The sequence below is a fragment of the Rhea pennata genome, chromosome 1 (genome assembly GCF_028389875.1).
Source record: "Rhea pennata isolate bPtePen1 chromosome 1, bPtePen1.pri, whole genome shotgun sequence".
Taxonomy (NCBI): domain Eukaryota; kingdom Metazoa; phylum Chordata; class Aves; order Rheiformes; family Rheidae; genus Rhea; species Rhea pennata.
In genome coordinates, this window is record NC_084663.1 from 152,341,676 (window position 1) to 152,356,016 (window position 14,341).

The 14,341-nt window shown below is 39.3% G+C and overlaps 1 protein-coding gene across 1 annotated transcript in view; it reads left to right on the forward strand.

Annotated features, from left to right (window-relative positions):
* Positions 1 to 14,341, forward strand: part of GRTP1 (growth hormone regulated TBC protein 1) — a 37,313-nt gene that overhangs the window by 8,756 nt on the left and 14,216 nt on the right. The window contains exons 4-5 of the mRNA XM_062575453.1: positions 7,038 to 7,162; positions 10,328 to 10,424. Coding sequence (XP_062431437.1) covers positions 7,038 to 7,162; positions 10,328 to 10,424 — 222 coding nt within the window. The remainder of the gene's footprint in view (positions 1 to 7,037; positions 7,163 to 10,327; positions 10,425 to 14,341) is intronic.

The window sequence follows — 14,341 nt, forward strand, 5'->3', positions numbered from 1 at the left end:
GAACAAAGCTTCACTGAACTGCGGCACTTGCTGGAGGGTGCTGCAGAGACCAAAATATAAACCTGTTCAAAAGGAATTTGACAGATTGAAGGGTGGGGAAACCTACTCACACTCATATCACCATGATAGTTCTAACCTCTGACTCATGAAGTCCTAACCAGTAAATGTAAATCCCTGGAAGAGGGGAAGCATAGCAGATGAAACAGCTCTCCTCTACTTGTCCAATTTCTTGCTCTCTGTCTGTGAAGGCTGGCTAGTGGCCTATACTGGTGACAGGTATTAGGGGCAACCAAACCTTGGTCTGCTGGGTGTTTTTAAAAGCAGCAGTAGGAGAGGGCAAGCAAGTAGGAGAAGTTTGATGTAACCTATATTTGTCCTGAAACTTTTCAACTTGCTGTAGCAGAGCTTTTGTAGAGAAGTTAATATTGGCTCAATTGCCAATTTGAGAGCCAGAGGTATAACTGTGCTCGGGGCCAGCACAATGTTGTGGTTGTTTCCTTAAGAAGGCAGGTGCAATTGTTGTCCTCTTTTTTCCCTCTTGAAAAAGCTAGCTGCTTGAGGTTAGGGCTTGACTAATTTTAGTTGGAGTTGTATATGACTAATTTTAGTTGAAGTTATATAATCATCTGAACTCTGAATATTTTTAGTTCAGGTCAAGTTTGTTTTTTTCCCCCCTCAAACAAAACAGCAGCAACAATGTGGGCTTTGGGGATTGCACACCTTAGTATGGTATTTTGGAACATTTCATGTTCCTGCAAGTAGGAAGACTAACCAGAGATCTTAAGGCACATGCGCCGCTCTGAGATGAGAACAGCAGAGCTCTGATTTTATGAATACAGAGGAAACTGCTAAGATGAGTTTCCAAAGCCAGCCTTGATAACAACCTAGTAAAGGAGCAGATGGTACTCTGTCAGAGTACAATTACTGCAATAGGATGTTACAAACAATTTCCTCTCCAGTTCTAGACAGTAACATCAAGAATCAAATCAGGACAGCGGGTGGATTTTCACACAGGTCATACTATGAAATAAAATAATTCTGTGGGGGAGGAAAAATAGTGGAAGATGATGTGAATTATGAAGTTTTGGAAGAGCTACTGCATGGTTGAGAAAACTAACAAGGAACAAGTGAGGGTAAGGATGAAAGAAATAGGTTGGAGATCTTTTTTCAGGAAGAAACTAAAGTTATAAGACAGCTGAAGACTTCAAAGTGGTAGGAGATTTCCCCTCAGAAAGGGAGAGATACCATAAATATAAGAGGGATGGAACTAGAGAACAAATTCTTGAGGTGAACATAAATTTTACATATAGTAAAATTCAGTGCTTTTGTTAGCTAAAGCTCAGTATACATTTGCACAGTTAAGTACCATTTCAGTGTAAATTTTTGTTTAACTTTAATGTTCAAGGCATTTTTGCCTGTGTTGTTTTCCCATCACCGTGGTTGGTATTAACAGTAAAATAAATCAAGATGTGGGATCTTGCTGCCATTCACTTTGTGTATCTGCAATTTTCAAAATTTTCAGACAATATTTAGTCCTATAGTCTAGCTGCAAGGTAAAGGTCTAATGCAACATTGCAGTTCAAAAAAAGAAAACATCAACCACACTTTCTTTTTTCTGGGGAGGGGGACAGGGTCAATCAAAGGCATTCCTTCAAATTCAATTTGAAGCTTGCATAAGAAAGTGTTTCCTCTTAAGTGCCCAGAGGTTCCAAACAATTTTAATTTACATTTGAAATGTATTTTCAATATGGGAATGACTTTAATCTGGTAGCAGTTAAAAAGGGCAGGTAAACTGTTCAGAGAAATGGTCTAATTTTTTTTAGATCTGATTAGTAGTAGCAACAAAAGTCTCAGTTAAAAATTGAAAGACCAGTTTAGATTATTTTGCTCTTTATGTTGCTGGTTTTTAACTGATGGACTTATTGCTGTCCTTGTGTTTTTTTCAGCACTTGATGCTTCAGTATACTCTGGGGTTTTTTTTAGAGAAATGAAGGAGGGAGAACACTTCTTACTTTGAATAAAATGCTTAAAGAATGCAGATCTCTAAATTTCGATGGAAATTTTCATAGCAAAGTTATTTTTAAGTACACATTTAGAAAGGAATACGTTCCTACTGCATTTTTTTGTTCATGTCCTAATACAGTAAAGTTTAATAGGACAAGTGATCTTGGCAAGACGAAATGTGCTCTTCTCCTAACGCAAAGGCTACATGCTCATTATGAATAGCTAGGCGTTACAGCTTCCTTGTGTCTGCCTTAGACTGGGCCATTGAACTTCAAAGTAAGTACGCCTGTGTATGCACATCCTGCCACATGCAAATCACCTACACAACTAGTATCCACATTTTGACTTTTGCATTGCATGAAGAGAAATTGTACATGCCGAGAAATTTGTGATCTGATGTTTATGAGTCAGTCTCCTGAGCTTGTACAGTATCTCATGACCAATGGCTTAAGGATATAGCTGTGCAGACTGGATAGTAGTAGCAGGTCCTAGTTTAGTTTGTAATAAGTTGACAAAAGTAATTCAGACAATAGCTATTGACACTTCACAGGAGACGGTGAAAATTTGACTATCTAAGCATTCATAAATTGCTCTGAAGGGGTTAAACTGTTACTGAAGGTTGGGAATTTTATGAGTTCAGGTCATTTAACCATGAGAGAGTGAGGAGAAGTCAACATCATCTCTCTTGGCTCTGTGTAAGAAAAGCCATATCAGGTTATATCTCAGCAGCCACCTTGTCTAGTCTTTTCTCCACCAAATTAGCCAAAGGAGAAACTGAAAGAGGAAAGTGTATAGTGATATTTCCTCAGAATATTTTCCTGCTCTCCAGTTATATGTGGCTTGGGGCATTCCTGAGTAAAATGCAGCATGGTTGTATTTAATAGCACTAGATGGGGAAAAGCTCACAAAAATCCCTCAGTTGCTCCTTTTTCACCTTCTCCGCACCACTCATGATTTTGCAGACCTTTGTCCTATCTCACTCATAAGCATCTCCTTCCAAACCAAGGAGCTATAGTCCACCTTGTCTTTGTGTGTATGTGGTCTTCCTTGTTGTCATTCTCTGTATTTGTCTAGTTCTGGTATGACCTTTGGGAGATGAGTGGGACCAGAATTTATGCGGTAGTTAAGACATAAGATGCTTCTCAAATTTATACAGAGGCAGAATTGTTCTCTTGTCCTTTTGTAAGAATTCCTAGCACTGTTTGCTTTCTTTATTGCTGCAAGCTATTGAACTGGACCCTTCATCAAAACTGACATTTAACTGCTGTTTCTTAGGTGGATTTTTTGTTTTGTTTTGTTTTTTTTTCTGGCTTCAGTTTCTGTAGTCTTAGTTGATGGCAATCTTAAATAAGTTTGTAATTCTGATTGTTGCAGGGAAAAGTTGAAGATGTGTCCTAAACATCCAATTATAAGACAAAAAGCCCCTTAAATATACTATTTTCACAACTTGTTACCAATAACTTAATCTCATTATTCTGATGGCTTGCACTTCAGCTTTTGAATGTTTGTAGTTGGCAGTTGAGGGGGGAGTTGTTTATTTTAAAGCCGATTCTGCTCTTTACTTGGTTAAAAAAAATATTTTGAATGCCTGGAGGCTTTTCAGAGCAGAAGGAAGTTACAGTGTAGCAGTAACTAGATGAACAACCAAAACATGTTATGTTACATGTTACATGACACTGGATGTTATGTCTGGGAGAGGGGAGGCACAGAGTGTGAAGGTAAGTGCAGAAAGAGTGTAATAGGAAGATGAAGAATCATAGAATCATAGAATCAGTAAGGCTGGAAGGGACCTCTGGAGATCATCTAGTCCAACCTCCCTGCTCAGCAGGGTCACCTACAGCATGTTAGACACGGTTGCATCCAGGTGAGCCTTGAATATCTCCAGAGAAGGAGACTCCACAACCTCTCTGGGCAACCTGGTCCAGTGCTCCGTCACTCTCACAGGGAAGAAATTCCCCCTCACGGTCAGGCGGAACTTCCTGTGCTTCAATCTCTGCCCATTGCCTCTTGTCCTGTCACACGGGGCAACTGAGAAGAGTTTGTCCCCGTCTCCATGACACCCTCCCTTCAGGTACTTGTACACGTTGATAAGATCCCCCCTCAGTCTTCTCTTCCCCAGGCTGAAGAGGCCCAGCTCTCGCAGCTGTTCCTCACAGGGCAGGTGCTCCAGCCCTCTGATCATCTTTGTAGCCCTATGCTGGACTGACTTAGGGGCGTGCCTGTCTGCTGAAGTACCCTAGCACAAGGGTACAAGCACAAGGCTGATACGAAAACATTAGTTTTCCAGACTGCACATTTAAATTTTTTTGCTCCAGAAATAATGTCTGCAATTCTGATTCCAGGTAGCAAAATAGATGTCTATTTCTTGAACTGAGGATAATGTGGATTTTTGCCCAAATTTTTATTTCTGAGTAAGAGGTAAAAAATGATGCAATCCTCTGAAGGCAAAGAAACAAGTCTTCTCTAGGATGTTGTGCAGAGAAATCAAGAGGAAAGGGATTGCAGAGCCATCGTTTCTGTGTTTTACAGAAACATTACACTGCCATCGTACATTACTGAAGGGTCATGTAGAAAAAGTGCTGCTGAGATTTAATCTGAATTTACAGCAAAAAAGTAACTAGTCTTTTCCTTTTGTGGCCTTCTTCCTTCCTGATCCCATACTTCTATACATTGTTTGGTTAAAGTCAACAGATCTGTGCACAACCACGAGATGCAGAGTTTTGGGTTATAGCTAGCAGCGTAAGCTACCATGCTGTTTTCTTATTTTCGTTTCCCTGCACAACTTACTCTGATTGTTAAAAATTTTCAACTTGTACTACCTTGTGTACTTTTGGAACACTAACATTTATCAGAAATGAAGTAGGTTAATGAGTAGTAGGTCAGAGGATGGGCTGCATGGAGAGAAGAGAAGGAGGTATTCAGATGTCTCTGCTGTGAGAGTGCAAGGCAGGGGGAAATGCTCCAACCAGAAGAACAGCTTTTCTTGCCTGCTCCTACAGTTTGCCTCAAGTCGTCTCTGGCAGTTGTCTAACAGCAGTGGTAAAACATACCACTGTGCATGTGCTGGCTTAGTGCAGTAACTTTGTGATCAGAGGAGCGTCAGAGCTGGTGGGAGGGGGGAAACGTGCAAACATGTGCAGAAGTGGTAGCATGGAGAGGAAGGGAGACCTCTCGCCCTTCGTGCGCTCAAGATACTAATCTGGCATCAGCAGTCTTGCAAGACCGTGCCCTTAACTTTTTATTAAAGCCCTTCCTTCTAAGCCAAAGTACTGTTACTAAATGTGAAGGAAAGTTCAGAGTCCTTCATAAAATTAGGAAAGACTTCCCCAGTCTTCACAGAAAAACATACTCTGTAATCAGAAAGCAAACTGAAGCTGATACTCTTAACTGCAGCCCTTTTGCAGGTTGTGAGGTTGAAGATGAGTTCAGTTTGATTGGCCTTTGCTCTGTATGTGGTGGACTTTCTTACTTCCCCCCACCCCCACCCCCCCACACACACACAGACGTTATTCTGTATAGCTGAAGGGAAGACCCAAAACTGAAATGTCAGCATTAATCTTTCCTGTAACATCCAACATATACCTTATTAAACAACAAATAATCCTGATTATGCAAATACTATGTTGCTCTTCCTACCAGGAGGAAGCAAAACAAATTTCTTTAGCCTTTAACTATCTGGCTCGTGCTCAAGTCCTTTTAAAAACAGTCTTTTTCTGTGTGTTTTTCTTTCAAGTCACAAGAGGTGAATTGAAACATTTTTCTGCCCTTCTATTTCTGCAAGTGATTAATTGACTTAAAAAGGAAGAAATGGTGATTAGTACAATGACTGTGTAATGCCTAATGATTTTGAAGGGCTTTCGTAGTTGCTTACAGCTCATCTTTGTATTAAAGATGTGACAGGCTTCTTCCTTTACACAGAAAAAGCTGATAGAAACCGACATCTCTCAGGATGTAAACATCTGTATAGTAGTGCTGTTACTAACCTTTTTACTTTAACCTAAAGTTTTTATATTGTTAAATATAACCAATATAACTGTTCTTATTTCATTAATAGGCCTTAGGTTTTGAAGATCTTTGAAGTACAGTTGCTTTTGAATGGGATTTTTGTCCCCTGCCCTAGATTTCTAAAAATCAGATGTGCAAGTCAGGACTAGTCACCTTGGGTTTCCTCTTTATGGAGTGAAACAGGCCAGTTTAACTCTGCCTGTTTCTTTCCAACAACCAAAGAAGGTTTTGAGTGACTAGCTCAAACTTGTATGTCTAACTTTTAGACCTTTAAGTCAGGAGAGGCAAGTCCTACTCTTTCGTGTTTGGTCTGGAAGAAATGACTACTTTGGAACATCAATAATTGTGGACTCTTACTTGGTTTAGGATTAAGCATGAAGTGTAGGGGATGGGTATTGCTATGTGGTCTTCAAAAATAAATCTCCTTCTGTGTGATCTTGCACAAATGAAGAAACAGATTGTCTGACAGTCGCATCCTGGAAAAAAATCTTTTTAAAAAAATACTGTGGTTTCAAGTGGGTGTGATTAGTTGCAGGAACAGGACTTTAAATAGTTCAGGGCTATTCTGTAGGAGTTCATTAAAGGATAGGTCTGTTGAAAGCTCACCTGATTTGTTAAGAGAATATGCTTTCCCAGAGCTGCAGCTCATGTCTTGCCACTTGACTAGATAAATTTGGTATGTGTTGTTTCAATCAGTCAAAATGGCTGATTTGCTTTCATTTAACCCTCTACAAATGGAACTTGAGAAAGTCCATTCTGCAGGAGAGTCTCTTTAGTACTGCTTAAAATTGATTTCTATACCCTAATGGGATTAGTCTTTCTAGGAATAGATTATCCTTGAATGCAAGATGGCCTTTTAGCCAATAAGAGAGGTAAAGCTGTTTCTTTCTAAAATTCATCTATTGAAACTACAGTGTAGCGAGCTCTAGGGAAGTTTCAGCTGAACTTCAGGAAAGTTGTAAAGATTTGTTGGAAGGTGAAGGAGGCAAGAACTCTTAATTTTGGTCTTCTCTTTTCCTTTTCTCTAGACATGAATAGAACATTTCCAGACAATGTAAAATTCCGCAAAACTGCTGATCCCTGTTTGCAGCATACGCTCTACAATGTGTTGGTAGCATATGGGCATCATAATAAAGCAGTAGGATACTGTCAGGTATGTAATCAGTATTTTTTGAACAATGCTGCGTTTTACCAATGGTAATTGTTTTTTTCCATTGAAATGTACAGTTTTAGATGATAAAGCTGATGTAGGAGGACAGAGGCAGATCCATAAACTTTTTCTTCCCTAGTAACATTTTAAAAACATAAATAAATTAATTATTTTACACAAGTTCAAGTGACCTCATGAATTTCTCCAGGGTCTTTGTATAGCTTGCTTTATTGGGTTTGATTCCATTCACTAGCTGCAAAATATTTTTTTTTTTATGTGGATGTACTTACCAAGGTTTGTTGCTGTGTGCAGGAGAAGAGAGTGAGCTTGTCTTTCCCTCTTGCCTCCCTACCTCCATCTTTCCTAAAATAGTCCTTGGTGTGTATAAGGGATTATCATATCTCAATTTCCTTTGTTTTCACTGGAACATTTTTTGAAGTATCAGGAAAACCAGTGCTCAGGTAATATCACCTAGGATTTTAGCTAGCTTGGTGGTGGGAAATGTTGGTAGCATTTATTTGGTGGCATCTCAAAGTCTTGACAGTCAAGTAGGAAGAAAAATTGTTAAAAATTCAACCTGATGTTGCTTAGATGCAACTCAAAAAAGCTCCTGTTGTCATTTCTAAATACTGTAAAATTTCCTCTGGGGACACAAAGAAGATACTAGGTGATTCATGACCATCAGTCAGGAAAGAATAAGGCCATTTTGTGGATCGTGAAGAAGCCGGAACTGACATGAGCCAAGTCTGTTTTCGGTTGATTTATAAAACCCCTTTCTCCTCCCTTTTCTCACCAAAGATACATGTGCTAACCTGTACCTTGTGCCAGTCAAGGAAGCTAGTACAGTAAATCCATCTATCCCAGAGTTAAAAGAATATGAGTTATGTTTATTGAAACCTGGATAGTAGGAGACTTATGAGGACTTAAACCTAGACTGAAGTTGCTAAAGCAAATTCTTTTTGTGTATACCAACCAATTATAGTACAGAGATTCTTTGAAATATGACAGTAAAAGATTCATTTTTCTATTTTCAGTAGGTATTTATTAAAATGTAATCTGTTTAATCTTTCAAGAATAACAGGGTCAAATTGCGAACACTATTTTGCAAGGCTCAGCCCCTGTATACGGGTAATTGGACACACAAACATATACACAGCTTCTAAACCATGCTAGTTTCTACCCAAAATGTATGTCCAATTGTTATTAAAAAGTTTTGGTATGTTATTTGTTTACTCCATGGGCTGATGCTTACATTTTAACTTGGCATTATGAACAGACCTCAAATGGGGATGAAAAAGTAGGGTAGAAAAGCCCTGTGGGATTTCTTTTCACCTCTGGTCTCCTCAGAGGATGAATGTTATCATTTGTGGCTAAATAGTTAGAACATAAACCAAGGGCCAGCACCTGCTTTGCAGGGCGCATCATGAATCAGGGAGTGTTTCAGGAAACCACCTTTTCTGCCAGTGAAGCAGCAAACTTCATCAAAATAGATACTGCGATGCCTCCTGCATAATGAGAGAGAGCGAGCCTATGAACGCTAGAAAATTCGAAGTAAAAGACTTCTAGCGTTTTGCAGAGCTTTTACCAAGCAAAACCTCTCTAAGGCAGCATTTTCATAATACTAGTGTATCTGTGGTGCTTACTGGCGTTTAAGCCCCCAGCTGGGAGTGTGTTAGGCTTTGCATTTTCACACTGTGACAGTGGTACAGTTTGCTTACCCTAGTGTAACCAGTGAAGTTCAGCATCCTGTGACTATATGCAAAAGAAGTAGCTTTTTGTGCTTGCCGTGTGAAGTGCCAAATAGTCTCTTGTCACCATGGATGCAATTACCGCACCAACTGTCAGCATAGAAACAAACAGTCGCCTTCCCAGCCAGGAGGCCAAGCACCCTGTAAGGCCATGCAGGATAGATCCAAGCAACTTCTTAACAGCTGCTGAAGGGACTCGGTGCTCAAAAATGAAACATCAGGGAAGACGCAATGTCCTAATATTCTGGTCTTCTCGGGGGGTTGCAGCACCTGCTGTGGCAGGACAAGTGGGTAAAATCTGTTTAATGCAAGACATAAGATTTCAGTTTAGAGAAGAACTTCCAGTGGCTCCCAAGGGCAGGGAGTTTTGGTGGCAGTTGTCTTACCCAAGCCATAGTTGGCTGCACTTCAGGAGACAGGGAGACAATATCACTGCCTGTGGCTATAGGCAGTGCCAGGGAAGCAGACCTAAGAGGGAGAGAGGACAAGGAAGATGCCAAAGAGAAGGATGAAACTGAAGAAGGCAGCATAACCAATACCAGCCTTCATAGCCTGTGAATATTTAAAAGTGACTTTCTGTTAGCTTACAAGGGCTCTGGGGGGAGCTTGCACCTCAGAGGGGCAGCTTTTGTCTGTTGTGCATATCTGCTGTTTATGTTATTGCAATTGTCATCTTGTTTACGATGGGGGAAAACACATGTTAAAAAAAAAAACTTCAAGCTGAGGAACCCAAGGAAAGTGAAACAATTGTGCATGTTAATTAGCAATATTGCCATAGCTTTGCAATGCTATGATGGGTATGAGAAAGAAGTGCTTTTCTGAGACAGAGGCAATGTGCTTATAGGGAATAGTAATTTGCAGCCTCTGCGTTCTGCATGTTATTTCTCTAGTCAGGGAGCTTGGTAAAGATTAGATAAATTGTACAATCTGGATTTGACAAGATATGGCTTGACTACTTTTTCACATTTTTTTGTAGATTTTCCCTGGCTGTTTCCCTTCCATTTTTACCCTGAAAGGCAGGAGCTATAGTGGCCAAAGTCAGTGATTAGCATGTGGACTACTATAGGTACTAATGGAAATAAATGATTTGTACACAGCCATTTGATGAACTAAGCAGCAACAGCTCATAAAATCTGCTGGAATTGTAACTTTTTGCTAGAGAGTGTTTGGATCAGGTATTCTCCTTCTGCAGCTGCACTGTCCACCTGCAGGTGTGTTATGTTTGTGGTGCACATCTAAGATAGCTGTGTTTTGGGGCTGGTCAAACCACTTACCAGTTATTTAAGGACAGAGCTTTAGAATTAAAAAAAAAATCGTGGGCAGATAATACTTCAGAGAGCTAATCAAAAGAAATTAGTCAGAAACACTTAGCTTATAACTCTTAACTGTATGCATCTTAAAACTTTTCTTTCTATTTCAGGGCATGAATTTCATAGCTGGATACTTGATTCTTATTACAAAGAATGAAGAGGAGTCCTTTTGGTTGTTAGATGCTCTTATTGGAAGAATATTGCCAGGTATGCTAAAAAATTTATAGTTTTGTTTGTACATAGGAGCTTTACTTTTATTTTCTATTTGCGTTCTTCTACATTTATAAAGGTTTCAGGTGGTAAAATGGACTTTCACAGACTGAATATTTTCTTTGGTCCTGGATTTTGCAGCACACAAATAAAGCCTGTCTGTTTTATAATCAGATTTTAGCCTTGATTCAGTGGTTCATAAGGATGTTAATACGTAGCCTATTTCTCCCTCCTTACCTGTAGTTGTTGGATAAATGTCTTCCTATGTCTGTAGCATACTGGGGAACAGGACTGGTGCAGGTGTCTGAGATCTGACACTTCTGCTCCAGGAGTATGATACGAGGCACTGATGAAACATTGATCTCAGAGCAGAACAAAGATGGGAGATGTGCTACAGTTTGAGCAGTTTGCGGTGGATTGGCATGGGGTAGCACGAGCTTTCCTTGAAGGTAATCAGCAAGAAAATTTAAAAAGCCCTATTGGCCTAGTTTTGTTTGGAACAGATTTTTTTTTTTTTTTTTTTTTTTTTTTTTTTTTTTAACGGTTGGAGGCTGAACACGATACTACACTGTCAACTAAGATGCGTATCAAAAACATCCAGGATGATGCTTCCATTTCTCTTTCTTCCTCTTCTTGTTTTAGATGAAAAACGTATATAATTTTTTTTCCATTGAAACAAAAGACAGAGACTTTGAGAAAGAAAAGGAACTGATGGAGTTTTCTAATGCTTTTGAATGACTGTGAGAAATTGCCATTTACACTGAATAGATTATGCAAGAACTCAATTTTTCCTTGAATATGAACAGAATGGTTGCAGTTTGTTCACAAATTGCAAGAGTAGAGACAGGCAGAGAACACTATAGCACATTCTGCAAACATTTGAGATTTTATGGCTTTGAAGTTTACTTTTTATTTCAAAAAGAACAGTCTGAACAAATGAACTATGTCTGTTGTTTTTATTCAGCCTTGAGAGCTATAAGCTGTGCAAACATGTAGGAGACTGAAGGCTGCTGTCTGCTGTGTGACCTGTCACTGGCTGTAATCAGTGGATGTCTTTGCATTGACATCACTGTATGTGGGATAAGGCCCCCAGTGAAAGGCAAGTTTGGTTGCAAAGTGATGTGTGGCAAGTTTTGCTGTTAATCTTCTTGATAATCTTGTATGTTTTAATCTAGGGCAAGGGAATAGATTTAGACAGTTTTAGTCACTATTTTTGGCAAGGGACTTGCTTTAATTAGGTTGTTATCGAGTCCTTAGTTCTTTAATGTCCTCCTCCTACCCACTGCTGATATCTAAATGACAAAAGTTGCTCTATTTTTTCCCTCTTATTTGTTGCATTTCTCCTATACATTGATGATGAGAAGAAACTCATAATATGAAAATTAGTTGACTCATAATATGAAAATTAATTGCTATGTATAATATGCATCTATTTCAGTGATATTCATAGATATATTTTTATAGCCTCTTTATAGTTATATTTTTACTACTGGCAGCAAGGGTCTCATTAAAGACTTTAGCCTGAATTCAGCACATCGAATAAGGGCATTAAGCTGAGGTACTGAAGTTAGAAGCCTGGATGCTTAAGTTTCTTTTACAGGCAATAGGGAAAAAGATTCCCTAAGAAATCAGAATTACTTACCTGGGTATGCCCCTTTCCCCTCCACAATCAAAGAAAAGAGAGCTTGAGGTGTTTTTTCCAGTTTGGTTGTTTCAACAGGTACCCAAGTTAGGTAGGGTGAATTTTTGTCTATCAAAAATATTTGTATTGAGTAACGCAGTGCTTCATTATCAGAAAACTTGTTGCTGCTGGTGTTTTCCCCGAATTTTTCATGATAATTCTTTGTCGTTATAGTGGCGATTATCTTTTTTTCTTTTTTCCTTTTAATTCCCACTGATCTACTATATGATGCTTGAATTGTTCATTTGTAAAACTCCAAGTATGGTGGATAAAATAATTAGCATAATTTCAGCAAAATATAGTGTAGGGGGGATTGTATCCATAAAGAAATTTACCTAAGTAAATACTATCCATCCATTGACAACGCAAGGCACAGCACATTTCAGTGTAAAGTCTTGCAGTTATTTGTTGGGGAAGCAGAGAAATACCATATTGTCCAGATCTTCAGCGGTATAAGTAGCAATCGTATTTCATATTGTTGCTAGCAATGTGATTAACCAGCAGCTTTTTGTTTTGTTTCATTGCTGATATTCTTTTCTTGATCTGTTTGCATTTTAGTCTACACATTTTTCCCTTTCATTACAAGAGATATGCCTTCAGGTTATGTCCTCTTTTTTTGAATGTGTCCTGTCACTGGCTGTTAAATCAATGGTGATTTAAGACGATCCATAGAAAACCTTTCTCTGCCCACTGCAGTGTCCTGGTGAATGCTTCTTTTCCCCTGCTCACACACACTTAGTTACACTAAACAACCATTCGGGTACCTGCATGCTAACAGTGTGGTCAGCAGATGCCATAAGCCAGCCCGACCACAGATCAGTGCCATCTATTGGAAAACGTAGAGTTTGATAGATAGGACCACTAGTGGCAGCTTCCTGGGGAAGGAAGGGTGGAGAAGGGCTCGCTGGGCTACTGCTCACCTCCCCAGCTGCACTGTTTCTGGATCTGGACAGTAGTGTGGTGCTATAGGATATGATGAAGGGGACAGCCTGGAAATGGGACCACATAAATAGATGTTTTCTGACTGAATTGTTCTGATACACCCAAATGGGGTTAGTGCAGCTGCTACAACTGATCTGTTGGTGTATGGAGTTGTATGTCCTCCATTCGTATGACCGAATGTAGTGCTGTTCAGTACAGCAGAGTGAGGCTAGAAAGATTCACGTGTCTGCAGAAGACAAGTCCATAGTCTACTGCCTGTTGTGTCTGTCAGCTGCTCAGCTAGGGCTTTGGAGGGATTAGGAGCTTATCTCGTTTAAACACAGCAAGGGGGAACAGAATTGTTCATTTGATTAAATTTTGGGTGTTACCAAGAGCTCTTTATTCCCAGGTTCATTCAAAGCAGATGACTGGCGCAGACAGTGTTGCGCAAAAGAACTAATACTGATTCCATTGAAACTTAGAGTGAATGTGTCTTTGCAATTTCTGTACAGTGTTTTGCATAGCTCTAATGTCTGCTTGTTTTGTTGAGAAATACTGGGGGTTTTGCTTTAGAAAGCATCAGGTAGCACTCTGGTGCTTTGGTATGTAACTTAAGGGGTGTATTTGCCATTTTTTACGTATTTGTGATTAAATACTGAGTTTAAGAGAAGAAAAATTTGAGGACTAATTTGAATTCACATTAGCATTGCAGGTGTGCTTAAATACAACAGAATAATTCCCCACCATCACCACTTCACTGCAGTGGTTCTCAGTCTGAAAGCAGCAGTGTTTGTAGAACTGTAATTGGATTAGTCTGCTAATTTACTCTAACTGAATTATTTACTCCTACTGAAAACCTGTTGTAGAATCTGACTCTTCCAGTTGTTAACAGTGGTCTTCTGATTTCTGGACTAGCCTGTTCTTGGCCGGTTTTATATCCTTTTATTCTTGTGCCAGTGCTGTCCTTTTGCAAAAAGTCTTTCTCTTCCTTTTGTTTATCCTTCATGCATTTGTAGGATACAGTCACATCATACCTCAGCCTTTTTGTATTACTAGGGCTGCTTCAGTCAAACTCTTCTTGTATTTAGGTCTCTATTCCTTTTTTAGCCTAAGAATTATTTTGTATGTTCTAATTTGAATGATTTTTTTTTTTGACCGCATGATCAAAATGGCGCCTCTTTTTTGTTCTCTCTCCAGCGGGAATTTTGCTAGTGCCTCGTGCAGTGTCATTATTTCTCTCATGTCACAGCTGGAAGTGTTTTATTTGAGATAGAAATGGTAGGATCTCATTTGGTTTTCCTGGTGGCACTCT